This window comes from Gallus gallus, chromosome 2 (genome assembly GCF_016699485.2).
Source record: "Gallus gallus isolate bGalGal1 chromosome 2, bGalGal1.mat.broiler.GRCg7b, whole genome shotgun sequence".
Taxonomy (NCBI): Eukaryota; Metazoa; Chordata; class Aves; order Galliformes; family Phasianidae; genus Gallus; species Gallus gallus.
In genome coordinates, this window is record NC_052533.1 from 114,992,116 (window position 1) to 115,014,759 (window position 22,644).

The following is a 22,644-nucleotide window of genomic DNA, read 5'->3' on the forward strand; positions in this document are numbered from 1 at the left end:
TCAAGAGTAACAGGCTGCTGCAGCTACTGCTGCTTCTCTCCCAGAGAAATAAATGCCTGAGTCGCTCCCTTGCCTTACCTTCTACACTGTATTTCAGATGTGAGAAATGCCCCGGTCACAGAAGAGCCAGATTTCAAGTGTGATTTAGGTAAGGAACAGCTCTGCTGGAGACAGTGTGATATTTTTCCAGGCACGCCTTGCTCCCTTCGTGTCACATTGCTCTCTGCTTTTAGAGCTCTGGTTCGGTGTGAACACCCGTGGCACTTTGCTCCACTTTGTTCATTTTCACCCATTCTTATTTCTCTGATAAGAACTTAAAAAAATGTGTTTGCCCGCTGATGAGGTACAGCATGAATATTAACACCACTGACTGCAGTGCGGCGTGAGCTGCTGGTCTGGGGAACCTGTGTGAAACCCCACAGCCCATTCCAGGCAGGGGACTTAAATATGTGTATAAATAATAAACTAAAATCTTAAAGTGAGAGTTGAAAATACTCAGAACCTATGAAAACTGTCACACGCCGGATGACTCACAGCAAAACCCACACTGAGATGTACTAAAGATGCATTCAATGTTTTTAAGTGGAGATGTGCAAGGGTGGAAAGGCATCCCCAGATAACACCGCGCTACGAAGGCCAGAGGGCAGCTTTCCAATGCCATGCATTGAATCCAGCAGCTGTCAGCGTTCAACGCTCACCAAAATATTAACATTTGTCTTTGGGAATTGTCTTAACGAGAAGCAGCGTTTACAGTTCTGTCTTCCTGGAGCTGAATATCACAGATGATGGCAGCAAAACCCAGAAGTTCCGCACTGGGTCAGTACTGATTTCAGTAATGGACTAAAAGCAGCAGTCACACGTCAGAACTTTTTTCATTGTTTCATTGCTTTCTGTTGTTGTTGTTGTCGTTGTTCTGACGCTGAACTACTCAAAGGCTTTAATGGAAGCAAGTGGCAGCTCCAGGTTGGGATACCACTCAATTAGTACATTCGTTTTGGAAATCTGTTTCTTTGTATCTTCTAACTCAGGGAGAACGCATACGAGAGTTAAATTTGTTTCACTTGCATTTATCTAAAGACAACACAATGACAACAAAATACACAAAACGCTGAATGTAAAAAGACAGATCCTGATTTTCTAATTCAGGGAAGATTCCTCCCTTATTTCAGGGAGGGTCTCAAGCACGGGACGTCGTACTGACATTCAGACAGAGAAACTCCATTAGGAAAGGTTTCATGCCAGGGGCAATTCACAGTCCATACTTTCCTTATCTGTACGTTTGGAGTTTTCCTGTATCTGAAGACTTGAGCACTCCGTCTGATTACTCAAACCAGTGCAAAGCAGCCAAACTCAAGTCCCGGCTACATAAAGCAGAAGCTGAAGTCAAATTAATGTGCAGTATTCCCAATCCAAAAATTCATCAGTACAGAAACCATCAATCTTGTTGAGCTTTCTTCTAACTATTCCACTTCGGTTACCAGAAACTGGACAAATCCTAATTGTGGAAATAACTTTTTAGGACTACGACTCTCCTCACACACCACGTGCTGGCGGCTCTCTTCTTGCACTATGGGACTATTAGCACGCCTCTGTGTCATTGTTAAGAGTATCGTACGTGGGAGCAGCCTAAGACACTGCTTAAAGGCACCTCATTTCCCGAGGAAGGTTCGGAAGAAGGCAACTAGTTTAGCCCACTAAATAAGTGCTGATATTTTCACATGCTTACAGTACAGAACGTCGCTTCTAAATAAATCGGCAGTCACCTTACATTTTGGGATGCTCTCGCAAGGCAGTGTTAAGTTCAACACACTTATCTGCTTTTTAGATTATAAAGACACAGGTAACATATTCAAGTAGATGTCAATAACTTTCTTTTCAGTTTTGAGAAGGAAAAAAAATCCAATAATGGCCAACTGTGCATCCTGTAGCTTCTGCCTTGTAGAATTCAGCTCGGCTCTGCCGTTACTTCAGGTTCCTCCTCAACCTGCATCAGAGAGATCAGAGAAGAGAGATCAGACCGTTACGCCAGAAGCGCACCAAAGCCACTCTTGCTTCCTTCTTCCTCAACGTGTCTCAGGACCACACCGCGTGTCTACAAAGGTTATGATCAGTGTTACCAGAGCTGCAGGTGAAAAAGGAACGCAGTGTGCTTGGTCCTGCCCTGCTGTGAGGATATCAACCTAATCTGATGATCTGGGATATGAAGGGGCCCTTAACACAGAGCTGACCAGCTTTTTCCATATACGCTCAGAAATGGCGTCAGCCATCGAGTTTGTATCAAATACTGTTGATTTTCAAGTTCCACGAGAAATAAAACCTTACCAATAGTCAAAGCAATTTCTCATCTAAATGAAATCAGATAAGACTAAGTCATTTACTCCAAAATATTTTACGACAAATGACGTGTAACCGATTACATCCAACTTTACTAGGCATGTTATCAGTGATTAATATGACACTCTAATATATTAACTCTCTAAGAAAGGAAGATCTTATTGTTCCAAATCTCTTTCTGAATTAAATTATTAGTTTGCTATGTGGGTCATTTCACAGCTGGCTCTGACTTTTCTTGGTTTCGATGCAGCAATTAATTCTGCTCAGAATTAAGGGAACAGAAAGATGTCATTATTTGTGCAGTCTCTGGTTACAGCGTTACTCGAGATCGAGAGAGATTCAAATACGTCTTTTTATAGCACTGAACTTTTACAATCCTTCAAGTCAGGTGACTGACGAAATAAAAACGTAGACAGTGATGACAAAGTGTGAGTATCCCTACGTATAGTCTGACGAAGGTCAGAGGAGCACCAGGAGGAGGTATTCAAGCAGTTCTGCTTTACTTTGTTTCCCTGTTCGTACTGATAACAGAACAACCACCTCCAAAACCACCGTGGGTTGCTCTGGAAGCATCAGGGTCTTTATGGAAAGGCCCGGCCTCAGACCTCCCAGGTCTACGGTCTCTGTAATGTGTTTATATCACTGCAGTAAATGAGTGTATTGAAACTGGCTTCAGCTGCAGAGCTTCCAGAGTTATACCGCAGTTTTACAGAAGTTATTAAAGCACAGCACCAGTTATTTACATTGTTAATTGGGTGGATGCTTTGTGCATAGAAGTGACTTCTACAGTCTTGTACATTACACAATAAAAATGTGCAGTGCTGAGGCAGCAGACTAAAAAGATCTTACAAAGCTTTGAATGTTTATCACAACAGACTGTTCAAGGACTGACAACAGAGACCTAAGGATAGGAAGAATACCACGTAGTGTAAACCTGTTTCATTTATCTAATAACTTTTATAATGCAGATACCGTAACACCTGAGAAATAGATATGTAAAGTTTAATTTTTACTTTTTTTCCTACCCTGTGGTACTTTATTCCACTTTAAAATCACTGAACAGCCCTCTGTATGTATCTCTGTTAAAAATGTTATTAGTAAAATACTTGTGTACGTTACGTGGAAGGTTTCAAGCAGTCTGGGTTTCAGTGTTGGTGTGAGCATACAGCAGGTCTGCACACAACAGCCTCCAGACCCAGATGTGCCCTACTAATTTCCTGACCCCTCGTTGTGTGCCAAGTTGCACGTGCCTTTTGGTCTTCTAAGGTCAGGGAGATAACACACATCTCCTGGAAGAGGAGGCAGACTAATGCAGGCAGATGTGCCCCTGCCCCATTGCCCATCAGCATACAGCTCCCAGTGAGGTCGTGCCTGTAAGGAATGTGCTCATCCAGACGTGGAGGGATGTGTGTTCTGGCTGACAAAGCTCATCAGGAGATATGCACCCTCATTCAGCTATCTGAGAAAGGATTTCTTCTTTTCGAGGGTACAGTGTGTCTCTCAGCATGTGTTCTATTACTGCATGAAGTGTTCCATACTGTATCTAAAGATCATTTCTCTTTCCCAGTTTTGGGCACAGACAGCAGCACAGAGAACTGAAATGGGGAGGAAAGAAAGGGTATTTCCAAATCAGCAACCTCCGGGTAAATGGCAGAATTCATGGCCAAAAGGGGATGCCTTCTATCACTGTCTGTGATGCTGAATGATGTGGCAGTGTTAGATATCGCAAATTTGGTGCATATGAAAACTACTTTTCTGGAATAACTACTACTGAAATTTAGTCTAGACAGAAGATAATGGCATTTGTGTATAATCGTACATTTGTATTGATAGAGTTTTCTGCTGCCTTCTAAAGAGATTATGAATTATCACACGAGGAATCATTCAGCACCACATGTAGCAAAACTGTAAACATGTATAAAGAAAATACCATGAAGGTACGCAGTGCCATGGCTTTAATTATGGTCCTCTGAATGTACTCCCGCTCATCTTTGCAGGTACTGAATCTCCTCCAGAAAAAAGACAAGCAACCACTCAGTTGTCTGAATTGCCAATTGTAATCTTACAGGGACCACGGTGACCAGAAACTGCTCACACACGGTGTCCAGCCCAACAGCTCTGCTTCAGCAATGCTATTGCAGAATTTCATCTCTTCATCCTTACAGCTTAACTTATCTAGCATTCCACCAACTCCTCTCATATCCCACATCATGGCTTTCACATCCTATCAATGGCAAGAAAATTTCTTGCATTTCTCCTCTTCAGCCTTCGTAATTCATTGCCAATTGGTACTTTATAGACCTCGCTGAGAAGATGTTTACATTTTTCCTTTCACGCCCCCACCAAGGAAAGGCAGTGAGAAGGGATGTAGCTGCTGCAAAAGGCACTCTGGGCCCATTGGAAACCATGATCTCAGCTCTGCCCAAGTGCTCCAGCTGGTATCGCCAAGTACTTAATGCACCTAATGCTGAATAGGGTTGAAGTACTTGCAGGCAATTCAGTGGCTAAATGCAGCTGGAGGGTGCACAGCTAAAACTTCACTTATTTGTACCTTAATTCCATAGCTCCCCTTTCTTTCTGAAGACAAGGCTGAGAGTATTCCCTGTTTTTTAAGGTGCAGAAGCATGCTGAAATCGATGTTCACTAAGAATGATATTTAAGGTTGTGTGGAGGTAATGCTTCTCTCCCTCCCCCAAATAAGAGAACTATATTCTCTAACACGACATAAGCGCGTGATTCTGAGTTATATTTTGGGTACACAACTGATATTGATGACTGCATGTTCCTTTAACTACACAGGACTAACATGGTGGCTAGGAGATGGCTTATGGTTAGCTGACACAATCCAAAGCAGGAATTATAAGTCAACTGTAGCATTTAAATCCGTTGCCATATTTTCAAACACAGAACATACACTGGAGAGACAAAAGGTGACTTTCCCACCGAATTCTGAACTGCAAACCTATAACAATATTTACCTTAATGAGTAAGGAAATGTGGGCAGAAACTGCTGGTTACAGTTTAAGTTTACAACATCTAAATTTCAACAACTTCCCTATTCAGGGAAAATTAATAACAGCGTTTCCCATTGGAAGGTATTGAGTATCTTTAAAACAGTTATTTGTTTTCTTTTAATTAATTCCTGCCAGTATCTCTAAGTCTTCAAAACTAACTCTTAAAATCCAATAGGAAGTTGCTATTGTTTTTGTATTATCAAAAAAGAAAGATTAATGACACATTTCAGTAATTGAGTAATAAGTGGCTTTCTTCATTGTTCAAGCTATGTGTAATCCTCAGTGGATCTTAGATGTAGGTTAAAAAGGTATTTAATGCCTGTTTTTCAGTTGCCAAGGGTCAAAAATCACCTAGCTTGTATAAAGAAAGAGGAAACATCTGTTGGAATAATTTATTTGGCTAACACAGAGGGTAGGATTAAAATTCACTGATTTCTTTGGTCTGATACAGAATTTCAATTAAACAATGGAAGTAATTGTTCAGTTTGACAAAATTTCCTTTGCTTCACACTTGGGCACACTTGTGCGTGTCACCGATTACTGAATCTGACTAGGGAATACTCTGATTTGTGATTACCCCATGTCTGCCTGCACTCCAAGAAAGAATATTCTTGCATTTTGACTTGTTTTTCGTCTTCCTAAACATTTCAGAGAATTCACAAACCATTTACTAATTCTCAGGACTCTTTGGTTTCAATGACATTCCGCCAGTAACAAGAATACGTTGTTAGGACATATTAGAATACGTCTTAAGATGAGCAGTTACACATGGAATTGTGATTATGGCAGCCTCCGGTGTCCAGGAGAAGATTCCTACTTTCAAAGCTTGTTTGAAATATCAAATGCCTGCTGCCTTACTGTTGTTCACTGTAATCTGTATGTGAATCGAATTAAAAATGTGTGTATATATACGTATGTACATTATACATGTATATATTATATTAACACATATAATACGTATATAATATATATACGTATACATATATTGTATCTGTGCAATCACTCAAATTGTATTAGTTTACATTTGCAAATTAAATAAAGACAGATTGCATAGAAAATGGAATTTCAAAAGGGCTGGGATTGTACTCCAGCTTCCTAATAGTGGCAGACCTTTTGCAAGCTAAGAAGCTCATCAGCTGAACAGCTTTTTAACATAATAGAGTAGAATCAGAATGTTTTGTTTAAAGGGAGATAGCAGAAGTTCTTTCGCTGAAGAAAGTAAATTGGAGGTACTGTACACGCACACGCCGTTCTCTGTCAGTACTAAAGGGCATGGTAAATGAAAGCTTAGTTTTATTCAGCCTGGCTCAAAAGACAAAATACTAATAAAGACGAAACGCAGGCTGACAGAACACTGAGTGTTAACCTTATTTCACAAATGAATGCCTGCAGTTCTTGTTTTTGAACTTCTCCATTGCTATGTGCCTTCTGCATCAGGAAAAAAATATCAAGAATGGGTACGTTTGTGGATTAAGTTTCTTCTTAGGACAGAATATATCCCTTGCCATATGAAGAGCAAAGTACTGCTTCAAAATTGCTTTGTAATTCGTCTTCCGTTTTTAAGGGAGAGGTAGGTATTTTTAATCAGAACAAATAGTTGGTAGGAACAAAACCAAAGGAATGGGAAGTGATAAATTGTCAAGAATAAAATAGTGGTAAATGTTGCTCAATCCAAACTTCAAAATAAATTCTGATTTGAATGTAAACTAAAATGCTACATTTAGTGCTTTAGTTACAGAAGTATGGCTATGTCAGTTACATTTGTTTGTTTTACAAATAGGATTGCTTAAACAATGTTTTTGTTGTTGTTATTGTCCACTACAGCTGATAAATAACAGAAGAGTTAAGTTACAAGAAATATTAAAAGACTGAAAGGAGCGGTGTTAGGTTCCAAATGCTGAACTAAACAGATACACTTTTAACAGGTAACACTGGAAAAACTGAGGTCCCAAATTGCAAATCCCTATTAGATTTTATTCCCACAGTTAGAGCTGGCAAGGATGCCTTTGTGAATAGGGAATACATACACTGAGCTCTAAACTGTTTAAGCTCATCTCAGGTCTGAATGTCTGTAAGGCACAGACGTCCGATTTCCTTTCTTGATTATCTCAGTGGTCTTCAGCCGATGCTACAGGAAAACAGTAGTCATGTATGTAATACACTGAACATATCCATTAGAAGTAAGCCATAGTAATGAAAAGTTTCTCCTTCTATAATACTGCATGCAAAGTATCAGTGTTCACCAGTGTTGCTGACAGTAACTGCCTTTCCAAGAATTAACATCCGTATTATTTTACCTTTGTTTAAGATGATGATCAAATTCTCATGACAAACCAGTAACACCCGAGTACAGTTCTTACTGTTACCCAGTCTGCTCATTTGTAACCAGAAACCGGACTCTATTATCCTGTCTCACAACAAAATAAAGACAACAAACACAACAGCATTTAAGAAACCGAAACTGATTTGAGATGCGATTCTCCTTCATGTATTTGTTTTCCACCGGGTCAGCAAGAACTGTAAAAGCAGTCCCCAAAAGAACTAAGAGGTCGATGTCTGAGGTACATACCTGAGTTTTCCTCTGGTTTATTTTTTTTTCCCACAGTTCCTGGCAGAGGATTTCTCCTGTCTTTGTGCATCTCAGGCAGAATTAAAATATTTGTTTTCTCTGTCAGAGATGGACTGTAGTTGGAAGGAAGAATAGGACGAGGTGTTTCAAAGCCAGCTGCTGAAACCAAAGAAAAAAATTAATTCAATATTCCAAGTCAAATCGTATCTATTTTAATATTTAATATAGTTAATCATGAGTTTTGCATTTCAAAATGAATTCGTTTTCTCCCTTCCAGAACTCAGTGCCTTTTCTTCTAAGGCTTTTTCTGTCAAGACCGTTTTTTTTTCTGTTTCAGACTTTTCCTTCTGCTACTTGTGTATTTTGTAAAGGCCCTCCACAGGGCTGGTGGTATAAACAGATAAAGTAAGTATACAAGTTTGATGTATTTCAGACGTATTTATTGTAAAACACCCAACACTTATATATATATATATATACGTATATATATATATATATAAAGCAATCATGGGTATTTACAAACATTCAAAACATACCAGCTACTCCTTCCCATGATTCTGGGAGGCTGTGGTGGGGAAATCAGAAAGGCCTATGAGCTGGCTCTAAAGTTAAATTTGATGTTGGAAAAGTTCAATTTCACCTCCTGTGTTTTTGCCTTACTACCACTGAAAGTCTCATTTCTAATATATGTACTCTTAGCTGCTATTACAGTGCAGTCATGAAGCAAGTGATTAGTTTGCTTACAAAAATGTAGATAGTCTGCATGCTCATTTGTCATTCTTCCTTTGCTTTTTTTCCTGACAGCTCTGGAGGCTTTCCAATTCATTAGGAACACTCTTTCCATGTCTTTAATTTCTTTCCCATCAAGGTATTCTGCCAAAGAAAAGAGAGCATTTTCTATGATACCAGAAGAATATTTGGCCTCTTCAAATCTTTTTTTTTTTTTTTTTTCCTTCTTTTCTCTTTTTTAGTCTTTTGGTAAAAAATTAAACTACAAAATCCAGTGATACATTCCAGGTTGATATTCATATTTTAATTAGATGCAGGAGTGAGTTGTCATGTCTTAACTAAAAAAGAAAGCACCAATCTTTTTTATAATTTTCAAGAGAAATACGTATACTTATATTCAGTTAAAATTCTGATTTCATGATTAAGGATAAATGACACCAGAAATTCAAACTGGTGTGGTAGGAACTACTGTCACCAAACCACCTAAGCAGCCCCCACAGGCTGACAGAGGAACAGGCTTAACTTAGCTTTTAAATCCAGTTTCACACCTGGTATGTGAACACAAAGAAGTCTTACTGTTTTATAACAATCTCGCTAATCATCTATCACTAAAACTAATGGTTACTATTACTGGCAGCAAAAGCTAGGTAACAAGCTGTGCAGTTATTAGAGGAGCAGTTTTAGCTATGCTGCTCGTACGTAAAGTTACGTTATTGGACAGAACTATATATGACAATAACAGGCTTTATATACACAGTGCCATTCAAGAATGGTTATTGTGGCAGCTACTTTCTAAAACAGCAGGGGTAACGAGCAGGTTCTTTGGTTGGCTGTTGCTTTTATTTTTTACCTAAAGTTTGTGACTGTACAACAATCCTGTCCCTGTACTTTGGTTTGTGGCAGATGGGGTTTCCTGTAAGATCCATGCTGCATAGCTTTGTCCATTTGTTTAACACAACCTCCAAATCCTACAATTAACACAAGAACAGAATACTGTGGTTATTTTCCCTTTCCCACTGTAGAACACAATAGCAATGAGATTTGTTCAGTCAGCCCCTAATCCCGTGCACAGAATTCACATTCATGTACTTGGAGAACGTGCACTCTCAAAGAAAGTAGTGTACAGCATTCCATCAATATATCACAGCTGCACAGCAGGAATGGTGAAGCAGTTGAAAAACTTAAGGATACAGTGATGCCAGCTATGGAAAATTACCACTACAGTTCCCACTACAACCCCACCTATGAACTCCTACAGCAGAAGAATGACCAGATAAAAATGTATATGCATCAAGTGAACTGTGCACCCCCACGCTTTCACAGAGCCCTCAGGGTGTCATAGAGTCTGAGGAGATCTTGAACAATTTGTGAATAGCTATGTCACAAAGACCCTAAAAATAGCTACAAGGACTGTAAAACACAGCAGATTCCCTCTCTGTTTATACATAACGTAAATTGGATTTTAAAGAGGGGAAAGTAATCCCCACCCTTCAAAACCGTGGGTGGTTGGTTAAAGTATTGGCCCAAATAGTGAAACTTTTGAAATACACCTTTCTCCATCTGGGTTTCTGTCTGGCTACCCAAGGGCAGTATGACCCAGCAACAAACAGCTTCTCTCTTTTAAACACAATAAATTCAAGGTAAAAAGATGCAAAGCTTAGCAGACTGGCCCTTCCTACTCAGATACTCTCTGAAGTCCCTTATTTTCAGAATTCCACTTAACCGTCATTATTGATATGCTTCCTTGTATGTCTGTAAAGCTTAAGCAAGGATTTAAAACGATGTATATGAATGCGAGAGATTTTTTTTTATGTTGTACAGTTGTATTAATTTGGAAAAAACCCACACTGATTGTGGTTTGATAGATTCTAAGCTGTGAAGTCCACAGAATTTTGTACTGTGATGCCAACAGTGGAATAGCCAGCAAGTAGAGATCTCTTACCTCCTTCAAATTTAGATCACTCTGGGAATTCTGGATTTAGGTTAAGTTTATTAAAAAAGAAATGGGATTTAGCAAGTTTATTTATTTATTCTTACCTGGGCATTCAAACACCGTTATTGAAATTCATAATGCGTTCTGGATTTCACTAGAGAGACTTTTTTCAGGTAATAGTTTTGGAACACAACATTGTCTACTACTGAAATAAAATGTATACAGTTTAACTTTGATGAATGCATACTATGAGTCCTGTAGGTTTTTGTTAGCTGTTACTTACTTGATAAATGACCCAGAACATGCTTACTCCAGTGTGTGTTTATCTAAGAGCGCACTAATCCTGTGCTGAAATATGATTACCCTTTCGATACGCTCTAGTTGTTCATTGCCTTCCTGTCTCTAATAAAGTGCTTTCACTTCCCTGCCTTTCAATAAGCTGTACTAAAGGGACCAGACACTCTTCTGGGCAGTCTCCGTTTGATAAATGATCATGTCATGCTATCACTTTGAGGTCTGCTACGAAATACTGACGAGCAAATTATATTCCATCTATGGGGGGAGCGGGGGAAGGGCAAGTGCCTTAGTAGGCAGCTGTAGTGCTGGCAGTAACGTTCCTACCAATTAAAGATGGCCATTTAAGAATTGGTATTTGACCAGTTTGCTCCAGTTTTTATCGGAGATGTCGAGTACAGCCACCCTAACTGCATCTACAGACAGCCATTTGTCACCGTTTTGACTACCTGTCATAATCAGTTGGAGAAAATCTATAATTTTTCTCTCGTTCCTGACTCAATTCTGAAGTGAATGAATTCATCTTTTGTGATATCCTCTTGTCATAATCAATACTGGGCAGAGGTTGAATAAATTAAAGACTGGGAAAATACTGACTTACATACGTGTTTCTAGCTGTACTTTTGCTATCTAGCCGAACACTTCAGTCATAATCTTCCCAAACCTGAAGTCTATTGTTTATACACGTATATACATACATACACTCTGCCTTTGTGTAATCAGAACTTTTAAAATTAGAAATTGCTTTGAAAAAAATTCTCTTTAGTATTCTTACCAAAACATACAGCAACCTCGAAGACCTTGTGAGCCTAACTGAAGGAGCTCAATAGAATGAAATAGTAACAAGCAATAGAAAGCAAAGAAAAGCCAATTCTATTAAAATCAGTGATACTGTAGATAACTTGCAAAACATGCATTTTACGTGTGGTAGGCTCAGTAAATTATTTTCCGTGGGCTGGGAAGAATTACTTACTTTCTGTTCTGTCTACTGTTCTGACCACGTTACATAAAATTCAGTCAAGTGAAGCAAGGCCATATGCCTTATGTCTGTTAATTATGCTAACAATTCCCTGAATTAGCCAGAATGTTATGTGCATGAATTCACTAGTCCTAATTTCCTACTATGCTGAAGTCGGCATGGCATCATTGAACGTCGAGGGAATACAGGTTTATATCAAAATGTGATAAGAGCTGAGATAAATGTCTAAACATAAAGTGATTGTACTAATTATAAAAAGTAAGCAATGTTTACGTGAGAAGGTCGTCTTTCATGCATTTGTTACGTTTTCACATTTCCCTTTTTTCACAGATCCCACTTCATTCCTGCTGTCATCTACCTCTGCTACACAGCGTACAGCTGTTGAGCAGACCTGCTGAGATCTGGATGGCTCCTCCACAACTTCTCTTCCCACTGGCTGAAGCAGAGCTGGGTACTGACTCTCCATTGCTCCTCACTCACTGAGGCACCACCACAGTCTGTGATCAATGCAAAAAATTCCTGGGGATGTTCTTGCTGGCAGCGATGGGGTGGTAGGAATGGGAAGATGGGATTTAGAGCTGGATATCCAGCTGTGTTACCCCGCTTGTTTGACACATTTAATACAGTAACTAATTGTACAGGTCTGAAAGAATACAAATAGAAATAGTCTACCTGCTCTGTACCTTCAAAACTTGGATGTTGCTTATACAACACGCAGGACAACCACCATCAAAAATTACCAGAGCTTGATCTGAGTTTAAATGATAGCAGGAGCAGCAGGTAATTCAAATACTAACCACATATTTTTTCAACACCTGTGATTACATCACATGGAAATCTGTATGTCTAATTTACTGGGACAAATATTAGTTCTTGTCTGCCCAATGATAAAATAATGAATTCTAATAATTAACTAAAAAATATACACATAGTTACTGAATAATGTATTGTTTTCATCCATTCATTCTGTTTCAGAAGACACTGTTTTTTTTTCCTCTGAGACACTGAAAGTACCACTTCTAAACCAGCATCCTCATTCTTAGTAACAGCCGGCTGGTAGGCTAAGATGATCTCCTTTAAGATCGTCACAACTGAAGGATTTTGTACTTACAAGGAGGAAAGAAACAATTAAAAAAATCACACACGAATCTTTCTTTTGAAATGGATCCTTTTGGAGAAGAATCCTTTTAGAAAGACATACCTATTTTAAAAACCTCAATGTTATTTTGATTCAGCCAACACATCCAATATGGTTTTAATTATCTAGCCTAAGCCTATATGAATTGTACTTCTATGTGAATTCAATTACAATCACCAGCCAAGAGCACAGCTTGAAATACAAGCCATTAATTATACTCTAGCTAAAAAAAAGAATGCATTATATGCATTATTCAACATTTTTAATATTAAAATATATTTTAAATAGAGAGTCCAAATAAAGTACATTGACCCAGGTATTTGCTAGACTGTGCACACAACATACTGGAATCTCCTCATTAATAAACAGAACTGCCAAATTAAACATAAAAAGCATTATGTATTCTAAGAGTTAGTAGCCAGATTTGTTTTAGTAATTACTAACTTATAATAGTTAACTTTTTGTAAGAAAATAGAATGTATCTGATTTTCTAAGAAAACAGAATGTATATGCAAAGCAGTAATGACAGTTTAATTTAATCAAGGTATTTTCTTGGTGAATTGGGTTATAACTGAAGCCAATTCATTTTAGCATTTATTAACTCAATAAAGTCAAAAGAAAGCAAAACACGAATGCCTCAAGGATATATGAAATGAAAACAGTGTTTAACAGGTTTGTTCTTTTCATGCCTGTACCATCCAGTGATAGTGTTGGCATACTGTTCATCATACATCTACTACTCAGTATTATTGAGCATGAAACTCAAATCATTTTTTGAACAATGTTCCTGTTCCTTTTTGGGAAATTGGAAATTTTAAGTCCAGAACATTCTGCTTAAACCATATCCACTACCGCAAAAGGAAGAACAGAAATACTTTTATTTCACTTGTTTTAGTTGCTACTGTGGGACTTAGAGCCCTTGCTTATGAAGACTTATCTTTCCTTAACAGAAACTTACAAAAGAGATTCAGCGTATTCTTCCATGACAAATACTTCTTATGCTACACCAACGGCAGTCAGAAAGCCATTTTGATATTAGAAAGGCTAGAAGAACAGTTACATAATTTGATATCCAAGAATTTGCTTTTATTTACCTTTAAACTGAGAGTTAAGGACTACAATATGGTAAAAAGTTGCAAGTTAATTACAAAGCACTGGCCATGTACTCTTTGCAAATTAAACTACTAATAGTCACTCAGATGGCCAACACATACATGCTTTCTCTACATTTTATACATGTTATATTTATAACTTCTGTGCATGTTTTATTTATCAGGTTGATGGACACATGCACAGCTGTGTCTTTGCATAGGATTAAAGGACATTTGGACATCCTAGATGAATGGCTCTCCATTTTTAACCTCAGCCAGATTTCTGAATAAGAAAAGCAGGCTTGGAAAGTCAGAGGTTCAGAAATTGTAGAAGTGTTTTTTACTTCTTTACTTATTTATTTTGTGATAAAGATGAACGTAACTTTTTAAAAATCATCCTTACTAAATAGAAAACATATTGATTTTAATACCTTCATATGCTGAAGTTGATTGTCAGCTGCTCTAAGATGAGAAAGATTTTCCAGAACTGCCAGTTCTTCTAATTCATCAATGTTGTTATTGCTAATATTCAACACAGACAGAGATTTCTGGAGGAAAAAGGTAGAAAAAGAAAATGATTTTTTTTCACGCTAAGCGTCGTTGTAAATCCTTGACAAAAGGTGTCTTAAAGAACACGTGTGTGAAGCACAAACATGTAAATGCAAACGCTTCACACCTCACACATCGTTTTCTGTTGGCTTTGTTCTGAAGTGCTGTTTATTCTGGCTTTGAAGTTAATCCAAAGTAAGATTATTTCTCAATTATTTCAGGAATTCTTAGCAAATACAGATATATTTTTTTTTCCAAGCAATGCAGATTTTTTTGTTTTCAAATGCTTTACAGAGTTCTGCAAGTGTTTCCTTCTCTACCTTAGAAGTAGATAACAGACAAAGAAATTAACTGACTTCTCTAAGGTTACATCTGAACCACACAGAGCTGAAATCCACATCTGATACCCACGCTCCCATTTAACAGCTCAACTATCTGGTTTCTCTTTTTGGCTTAATCCTGCCAGCTTCTCTGTGCACGTATCTCTCTGGTTTGCCCCTTTGGAACAGTAGTGAGTCACATGATGCACTTTGCCTTTTCTAACAGGTCATAGTTGCAGAGATCTTTACATTCTAGATAAGAAGTTAATGTAGTTCAGGTATTTATCTCAGGAAACACTTAATGTAGTATCATGTAAAAGCAAGGAGAAGCTTGTATGTCTAGAAGATGGAAATGAGTACCTAATGCAGTGAGTTTAGAGTTATACCAGATATGGTACTTACCTTTGGTTAGAAAATGTCTATTTGTTTCAGCACCATATATCATGAAACTTAGCCCCCTTTTCAAATCTGAGCTAAGAACAAGACCTGTGTTACAGACAGCAATTGCCAGTATTATCCTGATACACAGGATGTAACAAGCTCCTCAGACAAACGATACAGGATACTGTCATCAGCAAAACATGCGCTCATAGTACACCGAGAGCTACACGGCCCCATGTTTTGGCTCTTTTGTCTGACATCATTAAGAGCCAAAAATGGGAGAAGATGAGACAAGAAGACATCTTGTAAAAAGGGACAAAATACTCACTGTTTGAAGAGTAAAAATAGAATGTTTTTTACAGGTAGCTTCCAAAAAGGTGTTATGTGATCAAAGATGAAGAGTCTTTCTGGAAAGAAAACCAAACCAAACCAACCTCCAGAAAACTTAAATAATAGCTAGGAAGAACAATTTGCTAGTGAGTCTTTGCAGGGTGCTGCAAAACACTGAAATATATGAGCTATCATGCTGGGAAAATTGAAGCTGTATAATCCTTCTCTACTTTCATCATCTCTGCAATACAGAGGGAAAAAATAAAAGTGCTGCCAGAGTAATGGCCCATTTATTTTAAAGAAAAATAGTAATACACGTCTTGGATTATGACATCTCAAACCAGCTAGGTTAGAGCTAGGTGAAATGTTTATGATACACACATGAAAAGAATTCACTTTTCAGTGAATGTTCTTTGTTCATCTTCACGAAACAGATCATAAAGCCCTGACTGCATCAGGAGATACAGCAGTGAATTTTACTGCAGTACAAAACTACAAACACCAGTAGTTGAAGTTTACTTAAAAAAACAAAAACAAAAACAAACCTATTTCACCCATAAATTTGATGTTGACTGAACAACTAATATCTCAAACAGGCATTTCAAAAGCTGACTTCCTGAAATTTTTATATACCACAGCATAGAAGAGTGACACGACTGGAACAGAATGCTTCAGATTGCCTCTCAGTATTCCCACCAAAGAGCCGTTTGCCCCTTCTGTTTGCCATTGCATTATCTAAAGAAGTACAAGAGGCAGTAAATAAATTAATGTGAGAATCAAATCAGGGAAATATCAACAAACTAATTGTTTGCTCCTTGCTTACACCACAGTAAGGATGGGAATCCCTTGGTAGAATTTGTCATTCTGCCACCAGTTCTCAGAAAAAAACGCCACAATGATCGAGTCCTTCTTATCGTTCACACTAAAAATACTGACCTATTGATTAACAGCCCATTGAAAATCTCCGTGTACTTACTGCCAAGGACCTAAGGGATCCTGGATCAAAGAGAAGCTTTTCGCCAAGAGGGAGGTGCTGACTTTCAATGTGTAGCTCCCTTATTTCTTGTAATTGATCCAAACCCTCTACTACAGCGATAGAGTTGCCTCCCAGGTACCTGAAGAATAAAATACAAAGTTGGTTTAACAGCCTTTGAAAGTGAAAGTGAACACAAGTCATCAAAATACTTAAATATATATATATATATTATTGTGCAATGGTTGGAAATTATAATAGAAAAAGTAAGGTAGTGTGCCAGTCGGACACACAGCTAATGGATTCAAGCCTTTCTTAGGAAATTGATGTTTTAATGAAAAAAAAAAAAGGAATACATGTTAAGGAGTCATTACTTTACTCATCGTAGAACGCTTCACAGAAAAATCATAAGCAATTGTTTTCATTTGAAAAGCAAAACTTAACTATTGAAGGGACCTTAATGGCAACATCATTTTCTCATTTCTTAGTGTAACGATTATTCTTTTACCAGTAAAACAAATTCATTATTTTCAACTTACAGTTTTTCGAGTTTTTTCAGTGATGAGAGGTTTTCTATGCATGAAATGCAGTTGTTCTGCAGGTAAAGGTGTGTTAAATGTGAAGCAAAGCCCAAGTTCTGGATTTGACTGATTTGGTTATCATATAAATACAAAACTCTAAGGTTTCTGCACAGCGAGATGTCACCCTGTAAGAAACAACAGCAAATTGATGCCTCATTACTTTTATTCACTGCCTGTTTCTGGAAGCTGTTGATTGATTTTACATTTAAATGTATAATTTATTTTTGTATTATTTACACATTTTTTGTTTTTATTGAACACTTTTAACAGTATTTTTTTCCTAGGAAAAAAAAATGGAGTCAGTAACAATCTCCAACATAGATTCAGGACAGAAATAGAAGCTTTCTAGAAGTTGAGGATTACAGCCATCAGCAGTAGGTAGATCTGCGACTTTAATCCCTTCCCTGCCTTCCTCAGACAGATTTCAGAATAGCACAATGGTTAGTGAGTTGTCTCCGTTAAATCTCAGAGATGTAATACAAAACAGTTCTTGGCAAAGGAAGAGTGATTTCTACAAATACTTGCACATCAGTGTGTTTTAATATATTTCTGATGCTACGGTTCCACTCAAACATCAAGTTTCTTTCTATTCCTCTCAAAAAACTAAATGGTAGCACATTTTTTATGAGTTTCCCCAAAACTTCTCTATGGCATCTGATGAACCAATCCCAAGGAAATGGACTGATCGAATTCACAACTCACTGTGGCCATTCCAAGGAGTGAGATGAATAAAAAAACCCATTTGCTTTCACGGGTCTATTCGTATGGTACAGGGTACTTAAGACTTCTCAGCTGAAATCTCGCTTTTGTTTTTAAAACAGAAATCCATTACACACAACAGTTCAGTCATTCAGGGTTCAGCCATTTCAAATGTGCTCAGTATCTTCAGGGGATTCAAATTAACTCGGGACTTACGAAACCGGTATGAATTTCATACCATTGAGCTCAAAGGGGGGAGGGAGCGGGTTAAGTGTGCGGGTTTCGTTTTTGAAAATGGAAAGGTCATGGATTATTTTTTAAATGAATAAGCTCCAGGGAGCAATTAAAAAAAATATATGTAGATTTTAACCTGTCTAATTTGAAAAAGCCACTACAGCAGTCCAAATCTGTTAACCTCACTTGGCTCACATCCTGTTCCTGAACTCCCCTTTCCTTTCTCAGACTTCCTCTGAAATTTAAGGACTAAACCACAGATAGACTGAAAATATTTTGCTGCAAGTTAACAACCCTTCATGAAATTCCCAAGAATGGAAAAAAATATGGCATTAGAAGGAATGAAATGAACATTGCACTTAATTTTATGTAATATCATTACAACTTCCTTAAAAAAGAAAGAAAAAATCTGATCTAATTTCCTTATCTCTCCCTCTGTTTCACACTTCATAATTTTTTACAAGGGTAACCATCGATACATAGAATTCTTTAAATCAAAACCCAGACTTTTGCTGAAAATCTTTTTTTTTTCTGGCTTGGACTTAAAGTCTCCAAAACTAATATTGCTGGATGTCAGCATTACAGCACTGCCATCAGAGTCCTGCACCTACTGATTCCATGGCAGTGACCTGGCTGGGGTCTATAAGGAAGCATCAGGTCTAAATGATTAATTTTAAATATTACTTTCATGTAAACAGCTAAAGAAGTAAGTGAAGCTATCATTTCTATTCTGGTGACTTCCTAAAAGGTACTTTGCACTATAGCAACTGTAGGAAACAATAAAAGCAGCAGGTTGTGGTTTGTTTTATTTTTGTTTTGTAAGCTGCAGATTTGTGTAACACTGCAATACTGAAAATGCTGAAATATTGAAAAAGATATTTCACTATTACACTTCAATTCACCACTCTTTCCTGTATAATTACATGGATTTTCTTTAATGGCAAAAATTAGTTAAGGTACTGACAACGCCTTTCTTGTCTGCCACACTGATGTATATATACATTTCTACAGTTTCACCTGGCTAGGACAGTTGAACAAGACTTTTAGTACAGAAGGAAAATTGCATCAGTTTGATAGTGAGGGACACGGCAGACTGCTGGAGGCCCTTGCTTTGCTGTTTTCTACAAAAAGATCACTTTAGATAGTTCAAATGCATTTTAAAACCAGCAGGTAAAAGCAATTTTCCACAAGAGAGCAGCACATTAAGCAGTGAATGCTGAAGCATGTTTCCTAACAGATGGATTTTTAAGGCTTAGCTTCAGATGTAAGTGTTAAGGAGTAACGTAGCTGCTACAGAATAGAACCTTTGCTTTGCATGCTGGTCTCCACAGCTGTAAACAACTCGTCGGAACAGTAACAGCAGATCGTCTAACGGCCCAGTTGAAAGGAAGGAAGAGGAATGAATCTTACGATTGCATCTAGATTTTTATCTGACAAATTCAGATGAGTTATTTTTCGCAGGTGCTGTCCCAGGTCCTCCTCCCTGCGGTTCCTGTGGCCGAGGCACCTGGCGATGAGGTCCGTGGTCAGCCGCACCATGGCTGCGCAGCAGGCCGAGCCACGCTTCCCCTCGGACTGCCGCACAGCAGCTCTGGGACAGACAGGCTGGACGTTCGTGCCTACAAAACAAAGAGCAAAGTGTCGGGCTGCTCAAACACAGCTGATGTGCGTATTCCAGGTGTGGTGCTTCTCCATGGGAACCGAGGCACCTGAGCAGTGCTGCTTTGTGGGGAGCTGGGGGAAAGTGACGATGAAAGCCGTAAGGTCAGAAGGAACTCCCTTGCTTGCTAAGCAAGGATGTTTCAGCTTTTATCTTTATTTTTTTTTTAATAAAAGTAGGAGAAGACAGAAAGCAAGAAGGACGCTATTTCTTTTCACTGAGAGCTGTACTTCTTTCTTGATTGTTTTACGCGACAAGCCCTCCCAGAGCAAGCAGTACGGCGGCGGGACGAGCCGGGCTGCCGGCAGCGGCGGGTGTGGGACCGCTCGGCCCCGGCTCCCTCAGCCGCCGTGTGACACCGAGCCCCACACGGCACAGGGACCGCCGCGACCCGTGGGACGGCTGCTTGTGCGGCTCCGCCCGCAGCACAGCGGGGCCGGGGCAGGCAGAAAGGGACAGGGTCCGCTCCCAAGAGGAATCCCGGCCTCGCTCCCCCCTCACCTCCCGGCCCGGAGGGGAATGAGGCAGCGCTCCAGCCGCCACCGCCGGCGGTTGCCACGGCAACCAAACGCCAACAGCGTGAGGGAGGGGATCGATCCCGCTGCGCCCAACCAGCGCCGGGAGGAGAGCGGAGGCGGGAATAGGGCCGCGGCTGCGTGCCAGAGGTGCCTCCCGCCTCCCCTCAGCGCGGCAAGACGTGCGGCGCACCTCAGAGCCTCCAGAAGAGCCCGTCGCAACCGGAGGCCCTCGCAGGAAAAGCTTTGAAGCTTGTTAAAACAAACGGGTGGTGAATAGCACCGCTGCGAAGAACTCAGCGTCTCGTTGGTATTGTGGTAACGTGGTGTGCCCTGGAGTGTAGGTGCAGGCTTCACACCTCGTGTGCCCCCTGTCTTGTGGTGTGCCTGCAGTGCCAAGTCCTGGCGACAGCAAAGCTACAGCTTGTACGTTTTATCCATCTTTTTGATACCCTTTTAGATGAATGAGTTAATTGCTGATGGGAAGGGGGCTGCGCTGCTATCCACAGTGACCTCAGCAGCAGCCTCATGAAGTCTAAGTCCTGGAGTGGGGAGGAGCAGCCCCAGGACAGGTGGGGCAAAGCTCTTCTGTGCTGTGCAGGTGATGGAGCACTGGCACAGGGGCAGCTGTGAAGTCTCCTCTATGGAAATATCTAGAAGCTGCCTGGATGTGGTCCTGGACGCTCTGCTTGAGCCAGTGACCTCCAGAGATGCCTTCCAATGTCGACCAGTCTGTGATTCTGGGAATTAGGCACGTGAGTAGAATCATAGAATCCTTAGGGTAGAAATGGTCTGGATGGCCTCTGAAGGCCTCTGAAGGCCATCTAGTCCAACTCCCTTGCAATGAACAGGGACATCACGGCCAGATCATGTTGCCCAGGGCCTGATCCACCCTCACCTTTTAAGTCTCCAGGGATGGGGCATCAACCATATCACTGGGTAACCTGATCCAGTGCCTCACCACCCTAACTGCAAAAGACTTTTTCCTTATATCTAACCTAAATCTACCCCCCCTAAGCTTGAAGCCATTTCGCCTTGTTCTATTGCCACAGGTCCTTCTGAAGAGTTTGTCCCCTTCTTTCCTGTAGCCCCCTGTTAGATACTGAAAGGCTGCTATCAGGTCACCTCACAGTCTTCTCCAGGCTGAAGAGTCCCAGCTCTCTCAGCCTGTCCTCATAGGAAAGGTGATCCATCCCTTGGATCATTTTTGTGGCCCTCCTCTGGACATGCTCCATCAGCTCCACATCTCTTCTGTACTGAGGACTCCACATCTGGACATTTGAGTAACATCACATCTGAGTAACTCAGTGTAAGTCAATAAAACATATGTTTGCTATGTGCTTGCTGCATTGGAACACAGAAGTGCATCAGTTGAAGTCAGTGACAAAACACACTGCTTCCAATGAAACCAAGATTAGGATTTTTATTTCTCTGACAAGAAGAATGACAACGTTGTAAAGAGCAATCGCGTTATGCTTTGACCTTTGTTAGAAATGCATATAAGGTATAAAGAATCCCCTACTTCCAACCTGGGATTTCCTATATCTTTCTGAGGATACAGATCATAAGATGTTCTTCTTTCAGCAATGGAATCCAAACCACGTATGCCCTCGAGCTGCTTGTTCTGAGAAAAGTTTCTGTCCAAAAAAAGTATTTTAATATTACGAAAGTTAATTTTGGACTTAGTCTATTCTCCCTCACGACTGTAGATTCTGCAGGTGTCCAGGGCTGTCTGTTGGTAATTTGATTTAAAGGCAGAAAAAAAGCTAGGAGAAGTTTCAGAGAAAGTATTTATTCATTAAGATTTGAAATAGGATTCTCATCTAGTGGCACAGAGCATTAAACAATCATCTGTGTACTCTCCAGTGTGGCAGTAATTTGGCTGAGTACAAATAGTCCTTGTCTTCAAATCTGCTCTTGGAAATACCTGTACAAAAACACTGGTGGCTATATTTCTTACAACTCTAGATTGGAACATTGAACGGACATTTATTTCTAAGGACATAAAACACCTTAAGAGCCTCCTTTGCATAAACACTAGTGTGCATTCTGCACAGTGCTATTTCTGTGTACATGAATTACACGTAGGGGTATGTCATACAACGATTCAGACAAATAATCTTAAAAAATATTTAACACTTCTAACTGTAAAACATTACATTCAAGCCTAACTACTTCTGATAAACTCTTTCATTGTCGGGTTTCAAACTTTTATTCACTAACAGGTAAACCTTCTCCCGAGCACCTTACCTTCCTCCTTTGTAGTTAGAGCTACGTGAAATGCGGTCAACACAGCTGCCTCAGTATAGCTGTTTTAATGC

General features: G+C 39.5%; 2 protein-coding genes across 4 annotated transcripts in view; one reads left to right on the plus strand and one right to left on the minus strand.

The window, feature by feature from the left end:
- LOC121112089 overlaps nucleotides 1-22,644 on the plus strand; it is a 41,653-nt gene that overhangs the window by 8,053 nt on the left and 10,956 nt on the right. For both annotated transcript variants that reach the window (XM_040691150.2, XM_046928396.1), the window contains 2 exons: nucleotides 12,183-12,303; nucleotides 17,500-21,632. In XM_040691150.2, the coding sequence (XP_040547084.1) occupies nucleotides 19,662-20,573 (912 nt within the window). In that variant the 5' untranslated portion in view covers nucleotides 12,183-12,303; nucleotides 17,500-19,661 and the 3' untranslated portion in view covers nucleotides 20,574-21,632. The remainder of the gene's footprint in view (nucleotides 1-12,182; nucleotides 12,304-17,499; nucleotides 21,633-22,644) is intronic.
- Nucleotides 1,849-20,365, minus strand: PPP1R42 (protein phosphatase 1 regulatory subunit 42). 2 transcript variants are annotated; one of them, XM_418281.8, is made up of 9 exons: nucleotides 20,310-20,365; nucleotides 19,559-19,767; nucleotides 17,174-17,340; nucleotides 16,638-16,776; nucleotides 14,513-14,629; nucleotides 9,497-9,614; nucleotides 8,662-8,790; nucleotides 7,918-8,073; nucleotides 1,849-1,984 (listed from the first exon to the last, which is right to left on the minus strand). In XM_418281.8, exons 2-9 carry the CDS (start codon nucleotides 19,685-19,687, stop codon nucleotides 1,980-1,982), a joined length of 960 nt encoding a protein of 319 aa, XP_418281.2. In that variant the 5' UTR covers nucleotides 19,688-19,767; nucleotides 20,310-20,365; the 3' UTR covers nucleotides 1,849-1,979. The 2 variants fall into 2 exon arrangements, with proteins under 2 accessions (XP_418281.2, XP_025003756.1); XM_025147988.3 differs by having other exon boundaries at nucleotides 7,918-8,076.